This window comes from Gallus gallus, chromosome 3 (genome assembly GCF_016699485.2).
Source record: "Gallus gallus isolate bGalGal1 chromosome 3, bGalGal1.mat.broiler.GRCg7b, whole genome shotgun sequence".
In the NCBI taxonomy this organism is placed as follows: Eukaryota; Metazoa; Chordata; class Aves; order Galliformes; family Phasianidae; genus Gallus; species Gallus gallus.
The window spans coordinates 23,712,223-23,728,022 of record NC_052534.1 but is presented as its reverse complement, the minus strand read 5'-3'; the positions used below and the strand labels follow the sequence as shown (position 1 = coordinate 23,728,022).

Here is a 15,800-nt window from a genome sequence, read left to right as displayed (position 1 = left end):
AGAAGGAACGATCTCGTGTGAAATGGAGTTTCAAGGGATAAAAGTTGCTGTCTCACACTAATTGCAATTTTGAATGTTGCACTTGTTATGGTTGAGGTACTATTACTCCTGGTGTGTTGATACCACAGAAGGAAGATAAGTGCCTGTGTACTTGTGCTAGACCTACAGCATTAGCTCTTATCAGACTGGGAAAACTGTCAAGGAGTAGCTCAACCAACACAAGTTCTTAGGCACTGCCTGCTGCATTTGTTTAGTGATGCAGAATGCCACTATTAGAACTCTACTTTTTTTGAAGGATAATCATGGAGGTCATATTCCCCCATGATCCTCATACAAGGGCCTTTCAAATGCTATTCAAATAATTAAAAAAAGGAAAGAAGAGGTGCAGACAGAGTAATGACATCTAAACTCCTGTTTATCCATCATCACCACTGCAGAGGTGGAGACGGCGCATGTTCTGTCTCTCTCCTCCACCTCAGCCCTGGCAGGGAATGGCCTCTGCAACCGTGGAGATGGAAAGGGAGATCTGTAATGTCAGGAGCAGACATAGCAATCCCAGACAAGTGTTTTGCAAAGGCAAGATTCGTATCATCATACTTCAATCACTAAGAATTTAAACATCTGTACTAGCTGTCTGGGCTACCTCTAAGATCAGTGGGGAGACAAAGCCACTGTCAGTGTAGGACTTATCTCATTCTTTGACAGGCACCTCTCTATAATAAATGGGAATAAAACCATCTAAAACTTCTGAACCAGTGGCTTAGGTTACCTGTCACATTTTGGTGATATACTCACTAGGGACTTGTCTGATACTGCGAGGTTTGTATAGCCACTATCAAACAACCTTTAAAGTACTGAATTTTATCACTGAGGTAGTCATCAGTAGCCTAAGGCCTTATCATTCTCCTGTTATCTCTGAATTGCTGAACCTCTCATGCAGAAAGAAGATGAAGTGCCATGTTTAAGTGATCTGGAAATAACCACCAAATTATCACATATGAATATCTACCATAAACTGAATTAAGTATGAATATTTTTCTTGGTTAGCTCTATTTACATATATTATTCCCTACTCTTATTATTGACATTCTTCTTTGACTGATAGCCTTTCTAGGCCTGTGAAATAATCAGAGAAGTGAAGATCAGACTGATGTTACTTGCCCTAATAATCCCCCTGCTTAAAAGCTAAGGAAGATTTTAAAGTGCTTTTTAAATAAGAAGTTCGGTTTACAAAAATAAGAATAACTTCTTCTCATAGTTTGAGTTTAAAACTGGGAAGGGACAGTTCTTAGCAGAGGAAAAAAAAAGAATAGAGGAGCCTTCCACAAGCAATCCTTCTGTGATATCAAACTCTTCTGGGAAAAGTAAACGTTAATTAAATTTTACCAATTAATTTGGAAATGACAGACTGAAGAAGACTGTTATCTAAGTTGGGAATCAATTAATATCCCAGAAAAGACGCTGACTGCTATATCTTTCTCTGTTCTGTGGTATATATTTTTCTAGTTCTGAAAATTTTAGCGTAGCCTCCATCGTGGAGACGTGCACTTTGTTGAGTGATCAGAAGTACCTTAAAATTCGTTGTATTTGAATTACAATTAGTAACAATTAAAAAGTTCTAACCTTTGTCACACAAAGTATAAGACAGAATAAGTGAAACACTGATAATGTTAATATTCAAGAGATGCAAAATTGGGTGTTCATTTTGATGTAACATGGCTCTTCACTGTAACACAACCTCAAATAATAATAACAAAAGCTATTTTACAAATAGTGAATCAATAACATGTATGCAGTTATGCCTCTTTCCCTCCTTCAATTTCATTTCTCTTACCTGGTCTCTTCTGTGGCTATAAAGAAACCATCGTCTGAAGCATCAAGCCAATTTTGCCTCTGTCTCTTGATCACAGGAATGGCGCTTGTCTTAATGGTACTCGCACTGGCTTGCAAGGCCTTACCATTAGTTATATGAACACGGGGAGCAGCATGCTGAAATAACAACAACGAAAAAAAAACAACCAGGAAAGATATTTGCCTGAGAACAAGAATAGTTCTCTTAAATGATTCTGCTGTAAAGGGCAGCCCACACACACTGTCATTCTCAAAAAACAGCTAACTCTTCTCAAAGAAGTACCTACCAATCAGAAACACTGATGTGTTTTAGCCACAGAATTGAAAGTTTTTTAAAACCCACTTGTAAAAAGAGAAGCGAAGCACGAATCAATGTCATGAACCAAGCAAGTCTGCAACAGAAACCTGTTGACTTTGGGAGCAAATTCATTTTGCACATTTTTCTGATCAGAACCCAGTATCCCAACCAATTACTTGGTTTTTCATCCAAGTATTGAATGAATCCAATAAACAATAAAAAATCCACATTTCTCACTTTATAGATCCTTAGTGTATCTGGCTTTATTTTAAATAAGAATCACTGTACAGGAATAGAACTCTGGTACTGCTGTAAAAAAATTTTTACATCATCTAGGCAGCGGCCATAGTTCCTAAGTTGACCCACCAGTCATTATATATATTCTAGAGTTGACTGCAACAATTCTACCTTCATTTTAACACAAATAACATTAAACATAAAATGGTACATTGATTCATCACTACATGTTTAGTTGGACTAATAGTTTAGCAAGATTTAGAGACAGTAGGTGTTCACATCTAATGAGAAAAGCTGCCTTCTGATATATGTCCAAGTAGAGAGTGCAAGTGTTCTCTGTACCGTTTCTAAGAAATATTTTGGAAGAAAATTCCATGATGAACACATTAATTCTTGAATTTAGAGTCTTGTTTGCTGTGCAACCAGTTGTCAGCAGGATTAAGGAATTGCACTATTTAATAAAAATAGACATGTAAGAAGACGTACGAATTTGAAAGTTCTGCTTATTTTATCTCACATGGATTCAGCACTATGTTCTCTTAAGAAGTGTTATTTCTTGCTGAAATAATCCAAGTATTCTTCATTACTGCTTGTATTTTTGTAATATTCATAAAACATGCCTAATTCTGTGCACTTGTGGGAGTAGCCTTTAATTATGGGGAGAAAGTCCGCAGTTCTTGAGAAAGGAAGGGGCTGGTAATGTACAAAGGTTGGCAGAACACAACATGGAGCTGATCTCTTAAATCATGTCACAAGAATGTAACAGCCAAATATTACACTTATATTTAATGTATTTCCTTCCCATTATGCCACAGTTTTTGAGACACCCCAATCCAGACCACTTACTACTTTATAGTAGGATAAATTTTATTCATTTGAGGACAAATTCCAGCATTCTTTACTTCAGTGTAACTAACTGAATGATCTCCTCTAAGTTTTCTTAGATGCAATGCAACAAAAACAATGAGGAAAGAACGAACTGTAGTGGGTCACAGATAACTCTTTGAGCAAAATTATTTACCTTTGCCTTAGAGACAAAGAAGGTTTATGGTGAATTTAGTTGCTGTTGCACACAGGGAGACAAATCTCCCTTTGTAGGCCCTCTAAATATTTGCCTAATTTTTTCCAAGTTTTCATTCACTGTCTAGACAGCAGTTTGATCTTCACATTTTCTTGTTTTGGCTTTGGTGGGGAGAAACAAGCAATCAAAGTGCTCTTAGAAGTCAGCTGTTATTTACAAGAAAATCAGGATAAAATGCATAGTTTGGATGAAATTAAAAAATCCAAAAGGTATTTAACTGATGATGTCTTAGTGCACAAAATGGATACTGCTCAAAAAGTGAGCAACAGTTCATGCATAGAATACGCAGACATACAGTGCCATTCAAGGGATTGAAGAAAAATTTTTTTTTTGCCTCCCCAGCCAGAAACAAGTTTAAGTTTTCACATAAAATGGTTAGTATCTTTTCCTTTCTAATATGTCACTGAATGTTCCATTCACTCAAGACAATCATAAACATGCAAAGTACGTTCAGGATTCATACAACATACAAGAAGTGTACTTCCTACAGCAAAAACTTTGTAAAACAGTTAGGCCTTATAGAAAAATTATGTTTTTTTTTTTTTTTATAATACTTTTTCTATGGTAAAGACAGATGTCAATACTAGTTATGAACTGTTTTGTTTCTATTTCTCAGGATTTAATTCTTATTCCAGGCAAGATATAGTATTACAGAAAATACTGCAAGGGTTACAATATCGTCTCCTCTCTCTCACATCATAATGATTACTGCTTTTCCTTGTACTTCTCTTCTCCATGAGTTCTTTCAATTTATTCGGAGAAATTAATTATGCTTTGCTTAAAGACTAGTCTGTGTGCAAGGGACCACATTATCTTTAATTTCCAGTTAATAGAAACAATTGAATTTCTCAAACAATTTAGAAGTAGAAAAATCACTTCAATTAGTTCCTCTAAAAATATATATTTACCTCTGTGTATTAAAATGAGCTTTCAGTGAAACGGTCATACTGACATCAATACCCAGAGCAAATAGACCTTTCATACTAAGTACTTAAATGCTTTTTCTTTTTCCTTTTTTTTTTTTTAAGTTTCTTTTCTTTTCTTTTTTTTTTTTCCATTTTTCTCTCTGAGCATACACAATTGTACGATTATGAAAGCCTCGGGAATACTGTTGGTACTATGACAGAAGCTCTACTCAATCAAACACCCTGCATACAGAATTCTATGATACTTTTGTTGTAACGCTACCTTGTGCAACTAGCAGCTGGCATTTTGATTTTGAGTATTTACTTTACTAATAAGCTCTGCTGCCATTTTCAACAAACCACAGGTATGTTGAGTCCACATAACAGTGGGAAATCACAGAACAGCAGGAGGCTTACTCAGAGCTTGCCAGCTGCACGTTGGACAAATCATAGAATCACAGAATGGCCTAGGTTGAAAAGGACCACAATAATCATGTAGTTCCAACGGCTTCACAGTGCCTCCTGTCCCCCTCTACAACATTTCTGCAGGGGTGCCATTTTCTGGTATTCAATCCACACACAGGCAGGTATGCAGCTCCGTTTTTGATAGCTGCTTGCAAGTGCTGCTAATCAGCACCCACCTGGCAGGGACACGACTTTCCCATTTGTGTACACAACTCTTCATTTCCTAATGAGAGCAAGCGAGACACCTCCAATTCTCAGTGAATGCAATACTCCCTTTCACACAGAATATAGATAAAAAAAAGTGTTTGAAGTAAGCACATAACACCAGCAGGCATCATAAGCGTAATGTAAAAATTAATGAGGAATGGCTATGCTGGCTGTGACTGAAAGAATGTTTACCTGGATTATAGTAAAATCCTAACTGGCTTTGAATTTTTCATATCTAACCCTCTTCCCACCCTGAAAGGACATTTTTCCAGTGCTTGAATCAATGGGTTTTGTTTGGTTGTTTGTGGTTTACATTTTTTCTCTTATAATTTTTTTTTCTCAAACAACATCTAACAGTAAAATAAGATCTCTAGACAAAGAAAATATTACTAGAAGAAATCACCCTTGCCCAAGATGATTAGCAGTAATTCATATTAATTGCTTCAATTTATTTAGTTGATCTAATCACACAGGATATCATGTAAACCACATCTAAACACTGAGTTTAAATTAGGTATTGATTCTTTTTTTTTTTTTTTTTTTGCTATACCTAAGCAGTTCTTACCTGTTCAAACATTATCTCTCTCAAAAGAATCAAGGTTTGGAGCTAGTTTAGTTTACTTACTCAGGGAAACTTGAGATGAATGCAAAAATTACAAAACATGTTTACATGGAGTCACTTTTGGTATAGAACTTCATTTAAGAAAACTGAAGGCTATTAAATATAATCAAAACAATAGATCATATGCAAGAAATTAAACAACTAGTCTACAGAAGTATCATTTTGAACACTCTGATTGCTTTTAATATTCAACAAAATACCTAGACAAGAAGTAATTCTGAAAATCCTAGTGAATGACTTCTGTGCAAGAAGATACAAAAGGCTGGCTTTTCAAAGCAGCCAGGCTAAACTACTACCACATTCATAGCATTTAACAGAATTTACACAAAAGCTATATAACCTCTGAATAAATCACATCTTTAAATGCAGCATTTTGAAGTAAATATTTATGTATGTAGATCAGTCAAATTAGCAATGAAAGACAATCCCAGTCATCTATTCATAGAATAAGAAATCTGTTTTATACTTAAAATGGAGAAGACCCTCGTTCCCCTCACACACAAACGCACCCCTAAGCAGTTTTCCAGGTTTTTTATTTTTATGAACAGGAATCTGAAACAAACAATAGGGGACAATGATCATATTTGAATGAAGAATTCTTGAGCTTTAAAAAAATAAAGATATATGTAGTGTTCTCAGAAAAGCTGTGTGTTCTTTTCCATAGCAAAGTACACTCTATTCCACATTGGCTTTGATTTAAACACAAATCTGAAACTTCAGAGAAAAGATCAGATTTAATGCTATTAATAACAGACTCATGCTATTTTTCTCTCACTGTTTGATTAAATATTATGCTTAATTCTGTATCTGTTAGAAAATTAACTACAATCAGTCAGAACAAGTGTACTTCATCTCAAAGTAATTTATTTATTGCAGTAGTCGTTCAAAAATGGACATCAACAGTATTGCTTTACTACCTCTGCGTTGAATAGACACTCTCATACCACTTCTAATGTGCTGAATAATATATTTTCTGGCTTTAGTGATATAATCTCCCCACTGAGTGGTAAGAAATTTTCCACTGCACATTCAGTTATTTTATTAAAGGAGAAGAGTGGGCACTGTCATAGCCTTTTGACACTGGAAAATTAGCGTACTTATTTTTAATTGCACTTCTATTTATTTAAGTGCAATGGACAATTACAGCATATTGCTTTGATTGCACAGCATTAGTCTGAGAGGTCTGTGCTTTCAGCAAAGAGGTCTGGGGAGGCTCAGAATGCAAGAACTCTGAGAACTCAAGTTATTTAAAAACCTCTCTCTTACTGCTTCAAATGTTTGGCCATTTCTTGCGTAAGGATACGCTTGTATAGGAAAAGAACATTTCTTCGGTTAAGTTCTTACAGCTGTTTTGATACATTGAAAAGACAGACTGTCAAAATATGTGTTATCTTTGGAGGAAAATTAACAGGGAAAAAAATACAAGGAAAAGAAGAATGTTTTTTTCAACAGCCTCAGCATTAACCTTTAGCTTTTTCTGACATCACTGCCAAATTTGAAAAATACTGAAAATTTTTCAATCCCTTTCAACATGTTATAGCAGAGAAATTCCACTGATTAAACTTCTTATGTGGAAACAAGTTTACTCCAATTAATCACAGCAAGGATTATATCACACCTAGGAGGAAAATGAAATGTCGCTTTTCAGATGTCTCCACTGCTTTGAATTTCTGTGGTCTGCAGTCTTAGCCAATTTATTTCCACTAGCATTAGACTATTAATGGTTATTGATGATAAAGGCAATGAATTACATTTACCTTTTCCTCTGTGTTGAATCAAGTTTCCATGTGGGAATTCACATGTCCCACAAATGCTGCACATGCCTAAGAGGTAATTAATTTAAATGAACACTGAAAACTGTAGGTGTGACAACAAGGGCTCTAGTGACATGTTTTTTTTCAGATTGTTTTAACATTTCCAAGTCTGCCTCAAAAAAATCAGTCTTTCCCCAAAGTGGGTAGCCCTCACCCCAAATCCCTGCTAGATAGGCATGTTCCTAGTCAGACCTCTCCTTTAATTTTTGTTCAGTCCTTATCTAACTTTTATTAGGAGGCTGAAAGAGAAAGAGACTGATAAAACATCTCACTCTATAAAAAACCCAAGACAGACACTAAATCAATGACATTTTTATGCACAAAACTTTTTAATCTAACTTTTTAGAAGTTTATCAGTCAGTTTAAGTGTTTCCCTGTTCCTGGAACACAAACTATCAAACATAAGATAAAGTCAGAAACCAACCTCACAGGAACGTGATACAAGACATTACTCAACATCTTTTCAACTTTAAATGTTCTCTGACATGATATACACATACAGTGTACGAGATTTAATTGACTTTAATTTGACATAATGAAAAAATCTCTTCAACACACAATACCAGAATTGTAATTGGATACTCATATATCTAAACTGTGATTTCTTAAACTACCCACCCTCACATTTTCCCCAAGATTTCCCATGAAATGACTCATGTAAACTCAACAGTGATACTGGACATCATATGAAAACATGCTAACAAACTGACTTATAATTCTACCATACCTAATTTGTATTCAAAGGACAAATAGTTTCTACAGATTGATCTATACCTAAATTTTCCTTTATGCTTACCATTATTGTTCTTGTAGAGTGGCTGGATGATTCTGGAAAACAGAAGAACCACAGTGCATTAGAGTATTGTCTTTACTCATAAAAACCTTATTTTCTTACATTTACCCTGAAATATGTTTCTGCATAGCTACAACAAGGAGCACATCAGAAATGCAGGGACCGGGAAGATGTCTCATGAAACAAGCATGAGAATCATCATTGAAAATATATAGCAGATAAAAGTACACTGTTACATGCACTCATTATTCTCTATTCTTAATTGTCCCCTTCTGCAAAAAAATGAAAAAAATGAAAAAATAGAACTAATTCATATTTCTCATCTCAAAAATTTTTTCATGTTGCTTTTAAACTGTGGCATCATTTTGCATGGATAATTAGCATTGCAGAAAAAAATACAAACAGTATCAAAATAATTCCATAACTATTCCCCTTTTGAAAAGCTCTATGAAACTACCTTGTCCTTCATACGAGAATTTTCATGGATTCTTATTTTAAATGGCAAAAGGAGACTGAGAATTACAACATTCAGAAATTTTAATTACTATTTCATGTATGATAAATTACAAGTCAGACAGTCAAACATATTTACATAATATTGCTGAGAAATCATGAGAAAGCATGAGAAATCACCAGGCCAATAGCCAACACAGACTTCATGCTGCTACTTAACTTACAGTATATTGCCTTTGTTGATTTTACTTTTCTCACCAGGGACAGAAGACTTGTCCTTTGTGGCATTATAATACTAGAGATGTTATATTACAATTGTGTTCTTTCTAGTAGAGTGAAGAAACCTATCATCTGCACAATTCATATCTTTACAGTGAAGTTATTTTTGTTATTACAAGTTTATTTAGTGTTTTGACATTCCAGTCAAATAACACTTCAGGAATGTTCCTGAGAAAACCCAGAGACTGCATTTGTGGAAGGATATAACTCTTGAGAAAGGACTCATTATTTTCACAAGCCAGACTTCCCAGAAACCAAACCAAAACTAAAACAAAAACAACAACAATACCACAACCTAAAAGAGCATTACTGCATTTCCTGAAGAGCTGAAAATCAGGTTAAACAAAAAGAATGTGGTTTCTTCTCTCTTGAAATCCAAAGAAGTTGTGGTGGAGATGCAGAGCACCTCCACTCATCCACAAACTAATCAAAATGAACTAACTAAAGCACACACTTTCTATATTGAGATACTCCAGAAATAAGAATATCTTCACTCTTTTTCAGAGGTACTATCCTTTTGGCATAGATTTATATGCCTAATCCTATAAAATCATGCTTAGTCATGATTCTACTGGCAGGTGAGAGTTGCCCTTATATAAACCTTCCCCTATAAATAAGCTTTATCATTGCCTTGTTATGGCATATAATCTTAAACTAAGACTGAGTTTGAATTTATTTAAGGATGACTCTTCATCTTCCAAGATCAAAATCTGAAACACTAGAGAAAGAATGTACAGACAAGAAAAGCAAAAGAGCACAGAAACACACAAATGCATCAAAAAGTATCTTTCCCCAGATGCAGGAACTTCCCAGTTAAACTGCTTAAGCAGTTCATGAAGGTGCCTTCCATATTACGTTACGCAATAAAAAAGAACTTGTACTCTGCAATTGTAGCTTTTGATAAATAATCAATCCACTTGACAATAATCATACACAGAATTACAAACTCCAGGTCTCAAATCCAGTACATGTAATTTGTGAGGTAATTATGCTCCTAACCCTGTTAACCAAGAGACAGAATAGTCTTTCTGCACCTTTAATTCTTTAAAATACTACCAGTGGAAAGTAACCAGAACCTAATTCCTGGAATGACCACCTGCGCTGTTTTGTAAGCTAATTTGATTAGGAAGTTGTTCTAATTGTTTACTGTTTTAAGAGCTGTTTTATTCTGCTAATTATAAAAGATTGCATACTGTAAAATAATGCCTACACATTACCTACATGTATAATAAATCCTTATTCAGCAGCAGAAACTGGGGGCAGCTCAGGGGGCAATTTACCATGGAATACCCTCAGCTCCCGCTGTGATCCCACTTAGCTTGCCCATTCTATTCAACTGCCAGTTTCAGGTTTTCCTTAGTACAACAAGATGGAAGCAATGTACAGAATGCTCAAAGTGAGGCATCAAGGCACGAATGTAATCTATTTTAAAGTCAATCTATTTTAAAGAATCGAATGTAAGTAAAGAAGACGTACAAATAAAGCATTTCATATCTTCGTATAAATAAAAGCTCTGAGTCACTTATAAGTTGGGAAATAACAGAGTTGTAAATGACTCTTTCATAGTGCTCTGCTTGCCCAACAAATGGCAGTAACATTACAGAAATACACATATCACCAGAGAGATCTACTTCCTGTGCTCACATCTCCATCAGTTTCAGTGCACATCAGTTTTTTACTGAAGTATGATATGTAGCCAAGTATTTCAGAACTTTTACTAGTTATAGCAAGGATCAAAACTAGACCACACATTTCCACAGTAAATTTCAGAGAAAAAGAAATCTGGCTGTAAAACAATAAATAGCATTTGTTTCTCACTTTTCAGAAAAACAGGTACACAATTCAATATTAACTGCATGTTTTGTTTCAGCACGTGAGAAATGGTTACAGTAGATTCACACAATAGCTTATCGCATCTCATTTCTTCTCTTTCAGTTAGAAATGACTGGTATATAAAATGAAGTTTAAAACAATTTAGGTAGGCATATAGTTTATTAATGTGAAATATATGCAAGAAAAAAAAAAAAGGTTTTATTTTAAAAATGAATGGAGTATCTGATGCTTTTCAATATGCATTCCATGGTTGTAACCTGCAACCTCGGTAGGACTTCTCCATCTTTACCAAAAATAGTACTGTGATAACAAAAAAAAGCAGACGCCATAGTGAAAAGACATCTCTCTCTGCTGAGAAATTCAATCCAACAGTGAAAATACCTTCTTCCTAACATAACTTCACACAAGGTTATATGAAATAAATTCCAAGGAAACACGTTTAATTTTTTTTCTGTTTCAAGAAAATTTTGAGCAGGAAAGACTTCAGATTCTCTGCTTGCTTAATCAAAAACTAATCAATGTGGCAAATAACAAGTTTGATAAATACTTTACGTTGAAGAGAACATTCAAAATAAATAGAAAAATGTTATGAAGCTCATATCTTTAAAGGGATATCATCATAATGTTCACCTTGAATTTATTGCTATAGCTTTCTCTGCTGTGAAATGTAGCAACATCTTTATTCCCTGGTGAAATTCATTCTTCGCTCAAAGATTACAAAGACAGTCCAGTCTAATGGCCAGCATTAGAGGAGAGGAGAAAAAGCAGCTTTTGTTCATAATCACATGCAGAAACTACCAGATCAGCACTACAGTACTTCACAATGAATGTCCACAGTGAAAATTCTACTGTGTGAAATGTACTGCATTTATAGCTATGCTTATTAATGGTATCATTGTTTTATCACACAGTTGTCATCTTAGTCCACTGAATAGCTTGTGTTACCATGCATGTTATTTGCCTACCATGTGATGGTTGTTTGCACAGTGAGCAGAAGTCCAAGTGATCCTGTCATACATATATAGTAAATAACCACTTTTTGTCAAAAAATGTAGTGATTTCTAGGTATTGTTAAATGTACAGTAGGTGTTTTCACTGCAAGATACAAATGACATTCACAGTGACAGAAAAGCATGATTGTTCTGGTAAAAAAATGGATTGAGCTTTCCCTCCTGTATTTGGAATAGCATTTCTATTATCTTGTCTAAAAAGAATCTTTCAATCTTTCTCACTTCTACCTTGACCTGTGAAACATGAAAACAGAAAGTCACCTCTTTTGTGCTAATCATGTCTCAACAGCCTATTTCAGAGCCTAACTTCTATCAGATTTTCCACTTGCAACACCACACAGCAAATAGTCTAATTGCTTACAGAAGTTACATCTCACAAGAAGAATTCAAGAAATGCAATGCATATCTCTGCAAAATATTTCTTCAAATAAAAACACAATAAGGCAAAGCATTTACAGCATCTTTTTCCTTTCACTAAATTCGCTTTATTCCTTTCTTATGCTTTTATGTAGAGGTGAAAGATTAATAAGAAAGATGGTACAAATAGGTTTTCTAAGACACGGCATTAATGGTATTAATGAATACTCATGTTCAGTGAATATGCATCACCACTAATTGCATTAAGAGTCAGCGCTGAAAATATGCTGTCTACACCTTAAATTTCTATGACTGTGCCTTCTTATTTAACATCATTTTTTAAAAACATACACACTACAGAAAAGTCATAAAATTTTGCTGTTTCAGATCCACAGAAATTTGTGCAATTCAGAAATTTAATAGAATGTATCTTTTATATTCCTTCACTTACCATCAAGACCATTATGATGGCTGTAGTTCCTTTTTCCCAAAATACTAAGTGAAGAGTGGTTGGAGGGCGCAAGCAGTCGTTTCGTACTTGGACTTTGAAGGCTTGGTGTTGATCTGATTACATTGGGTTTCATGGCAGGGTGAATCTCTGTTTAAGACAAAAGGGAGAGAGAGACAGAGAGACAGAGAATCAGACTTTATTTAAAAAGCTTTCAGTCTACTTGGTTTACTAAATCTACACTTTAATTTCTAGTAAAACAGTAGTGGGTTTCTTCAGCATGAATGTGCTTATAGGACCTTGAATAACAATTTGAACACCTTCATACCTATTGTTCTTCCAGATAAGGAAGAATCAATTTAATTTTAGATTGCCTGAGTATGCTGCAATGGTGTAAGGTATTCACAGATGAAGAGATAATAGAGAACAAACTGAAACAGTTCTGTGTTTTCATTTTCATCCTTTTGGGTTTTTTATTGAAGCTACAGACCCACAAATTGTTAATCAAGGAAACAAAAGCATTTTACAACAGTGAAGTCCCCTCAGTGTCTTAACTTAACCAAAATTTTCCGTCAAAAGAGCACGCTTTAAGAGATCGTCTGAAATACAGGTTGCTAGATGCAAAGAATCAGGGAGAGAGCTACAGCACTACCCCAAAACTGCAACATCATTACCTAGGCACTGCCAGACTTCAGTACAGAACCATTATTATGGATTCAAATATTCGAGAGCATCTGAAAGAATTCATGCAGGAGGATTATTTCAGAGATGGAAGAAGAAAAGAAGGCAGTGAAACTCATCTGCCCAGTGGGATTCAGAGCAGGTAGCTGCTGTGTTTGGCAAAAAGCTGGTGCAGTTGTATGGAAATCTCACAGTAACCTGCCAGATGAATCTGGCAAAGGCACTGGGTAGCAACCCAGTGCCACAAGGGCTGCCCGAGGCCTGTGGCCCAGCTGAGGCCTGCCACCCGAGTCCCCCGCCAGTCAGAGATGCCCTCTGTGCAAGACCCTATGGGCAGGGGAGTCTGGCCAGCAGATCAGGAGGCAGCTATCTACAGAGAGGAGAAAAGAAGGAAATAATAAAAATGAAGTACTTCTGTAACCGAGGTTTGCACCTGAAGAGTGCTCCCTTTTGCTTTATTTTTTTTGTTGCTGTTTATAAAATAAAGTACATGAGCTTAGAATATGCAACATCTAAAAGGAGGCATGATGTCCAAGGAGGAGGGCCCCCAGTCTCTGCTACTCATAGTAATTATGCAGGAGAAACCATGGTACAGGAGTCAAAGTCCACTCCGATAGTGCATTTTTTCTCTTCCACAAGTACTATAGCCCAATATCAAGGTGCATCACATACCCATTCTCATTGCCTTCACACCTACCCGCACCAGGAGTTGGGGAGCTCAGCAAAAGGTCTGAGGCAGCCACAATAACCTTTAATAGGCAGAAAAATGGAGGTGGGAGAGCCAAACAGTTTTATCTATAGAAAGGAGTATGACGGCCAGAGGGAGTCAGCCAGGATTCAGAGTGAGAAAGGACAGCACCAACAAACTTTGCATTGGAAGACTCCGGTTAACTGTCCAATGATTTGGTCACAGCATGTAATCTTACTCTTAAAAGTATGAACGCTCTTATCCAAGGTGCTTCAAGAGATTCAGATTAAAAAGAGTGGAGCAGGATAACACATTTTTAGTTGCTAGAATGACATTAAAACCAGGGTGCTGGTAACTGCAAGACAGTCCTGTAAGGCTGCACATGTAAAGGCTAGTTTGATCTCTGATGTTCTCACTGTTTACTGAAGAGCTTTGATTCTAAAATGCTCATTTGGCAATCTCTTTCAATTTTCAGAAGGAAATGATTAACATACAGGGCTAATACCACCAAAATATTATCTATTTGCAAAAGAGCTCCAGCAGCAAACAAAATAATTCCCGGAACTGAATCAACAGACTAGAACTCAAACTCCTTCTGTCTACAGTATAAAGGAGATATAATTCTGTATTTCCAGGAAGTGCTAACAGCTGAGAAAGGATGCATTTCCTTCCTTTGACGTTTCACCAGTTTGGAGGTTATTAATCATCAGTTTGCCACTAAGACTGTCTTTTCTCTTTCTGCAGATGAGTAAAGTAGCAGGACCAAGTTTTACAAAGAAATTTTATTAACCAGTCAGAAACATTTCTCAACAGCTTGAGTCCTTACACCATCTACTCTGATGCTCTACCTATAGACTTGCTTCAAATATTTGCACTTTTAGGGATCTTTTTATTCCCACTGCTATTACCCTTATTCTACAGCCTCGTACTTTTCTTCATTGAAAATCTCCTATCCACTTGCAGCTTCTGTTAACTTTGAGAACTAAATATAACATGCAAATAATCCAAATCATCCCAATAGCTATGGAACAAATAACCAACTGGCCAGATTCAGATTCTATGATCACTTCTGAAATTAAAATAAAAGTGAAATGAGAAGAGAAACAATACTTCAATTACATATTAGGAACCTTTGTTATGAAACTTGCTTGCAGCCTCAAGTAGTAGCAATAAAAACTCTAAAAACTCCCATATCCACTAAAGGCACTGAGGTACTATATACATGTACAAAGCAAGCTAAGAAATTTTGAAGTCTCCAGCTGAATCACTTAACTAACTAAGCAGCCTGAATTCCACAGGTGCTTAAGCAGTTGGGTCTCTCTCATCTCTTCTAAGCACTCAACTCTGCTGGAAATTCTAGACTGGTTTCCTTGTAACTAAGAGGAAACATAGGGCATTTAATTATCCAGGGACTCACCTTAAGAGGGTTTGTTTCGTAAGTACATTGGAGACTGAAGAGATTACAGGGGATTAACCCCAGCTCTCTAGAGGACAGGGCTTACTTTTAATACTTAACCTATCTCACCTGGGGAACTGGTGGCCCTGAAGCAGAAGATACTCAGCAGAAGACACAAAGGAAGACAATGACCTGAATGTGCAGAGCATTGATATCCTTTCTGCCTCACCAGTAGGGCTCGAAAGAGTTGAGTCTGTGAGACACAGTTAACAACACTTCAATAAATGCTTGTGGGTATGGCCTGGAAGGGGTTTTAAAAGGAAAACAACTACCTCCTGTGTAAGTTATCACATGACATTAAACACTAAATTTTAAAATAAAT

General features: G+C 35.9%; 1 protein-coding gene across 3 annotated transcripts in view; it reads right to left on the bottom strand.

Moving 5' to 3' along the window:
• Window positions 1-15,800, bottom strand: part of MTA3 (metastasis associated 1 family member 3) — a 116,252-nt gene that overhangs the window by 18,476 nt on the left and 81,976 nt on the right. For all 3 annotated transcript variants that reach the window (XM_015283839.4, XM_040697577.2, XM_015283840.4), the window contains exons 16-18: window positions 12,657-12,803; window positions 8,277-8,308; window positions 1,835-1,989 (exon numbers count right to left, since the gene is read on the bottom strand). In XM_015283839.4, the coding sequence (XP_015139325.2) occupies window positions 1,835-1,989; window positions 8,277-8,308; window positions 12,657-12,803 (334 nt within the window). The remainder of the gene's footprint in view (window positions 1-1,834; window positions 1,990-8,276; window positions 8,309-12,656; window positions 12,804-15,800) is intronic.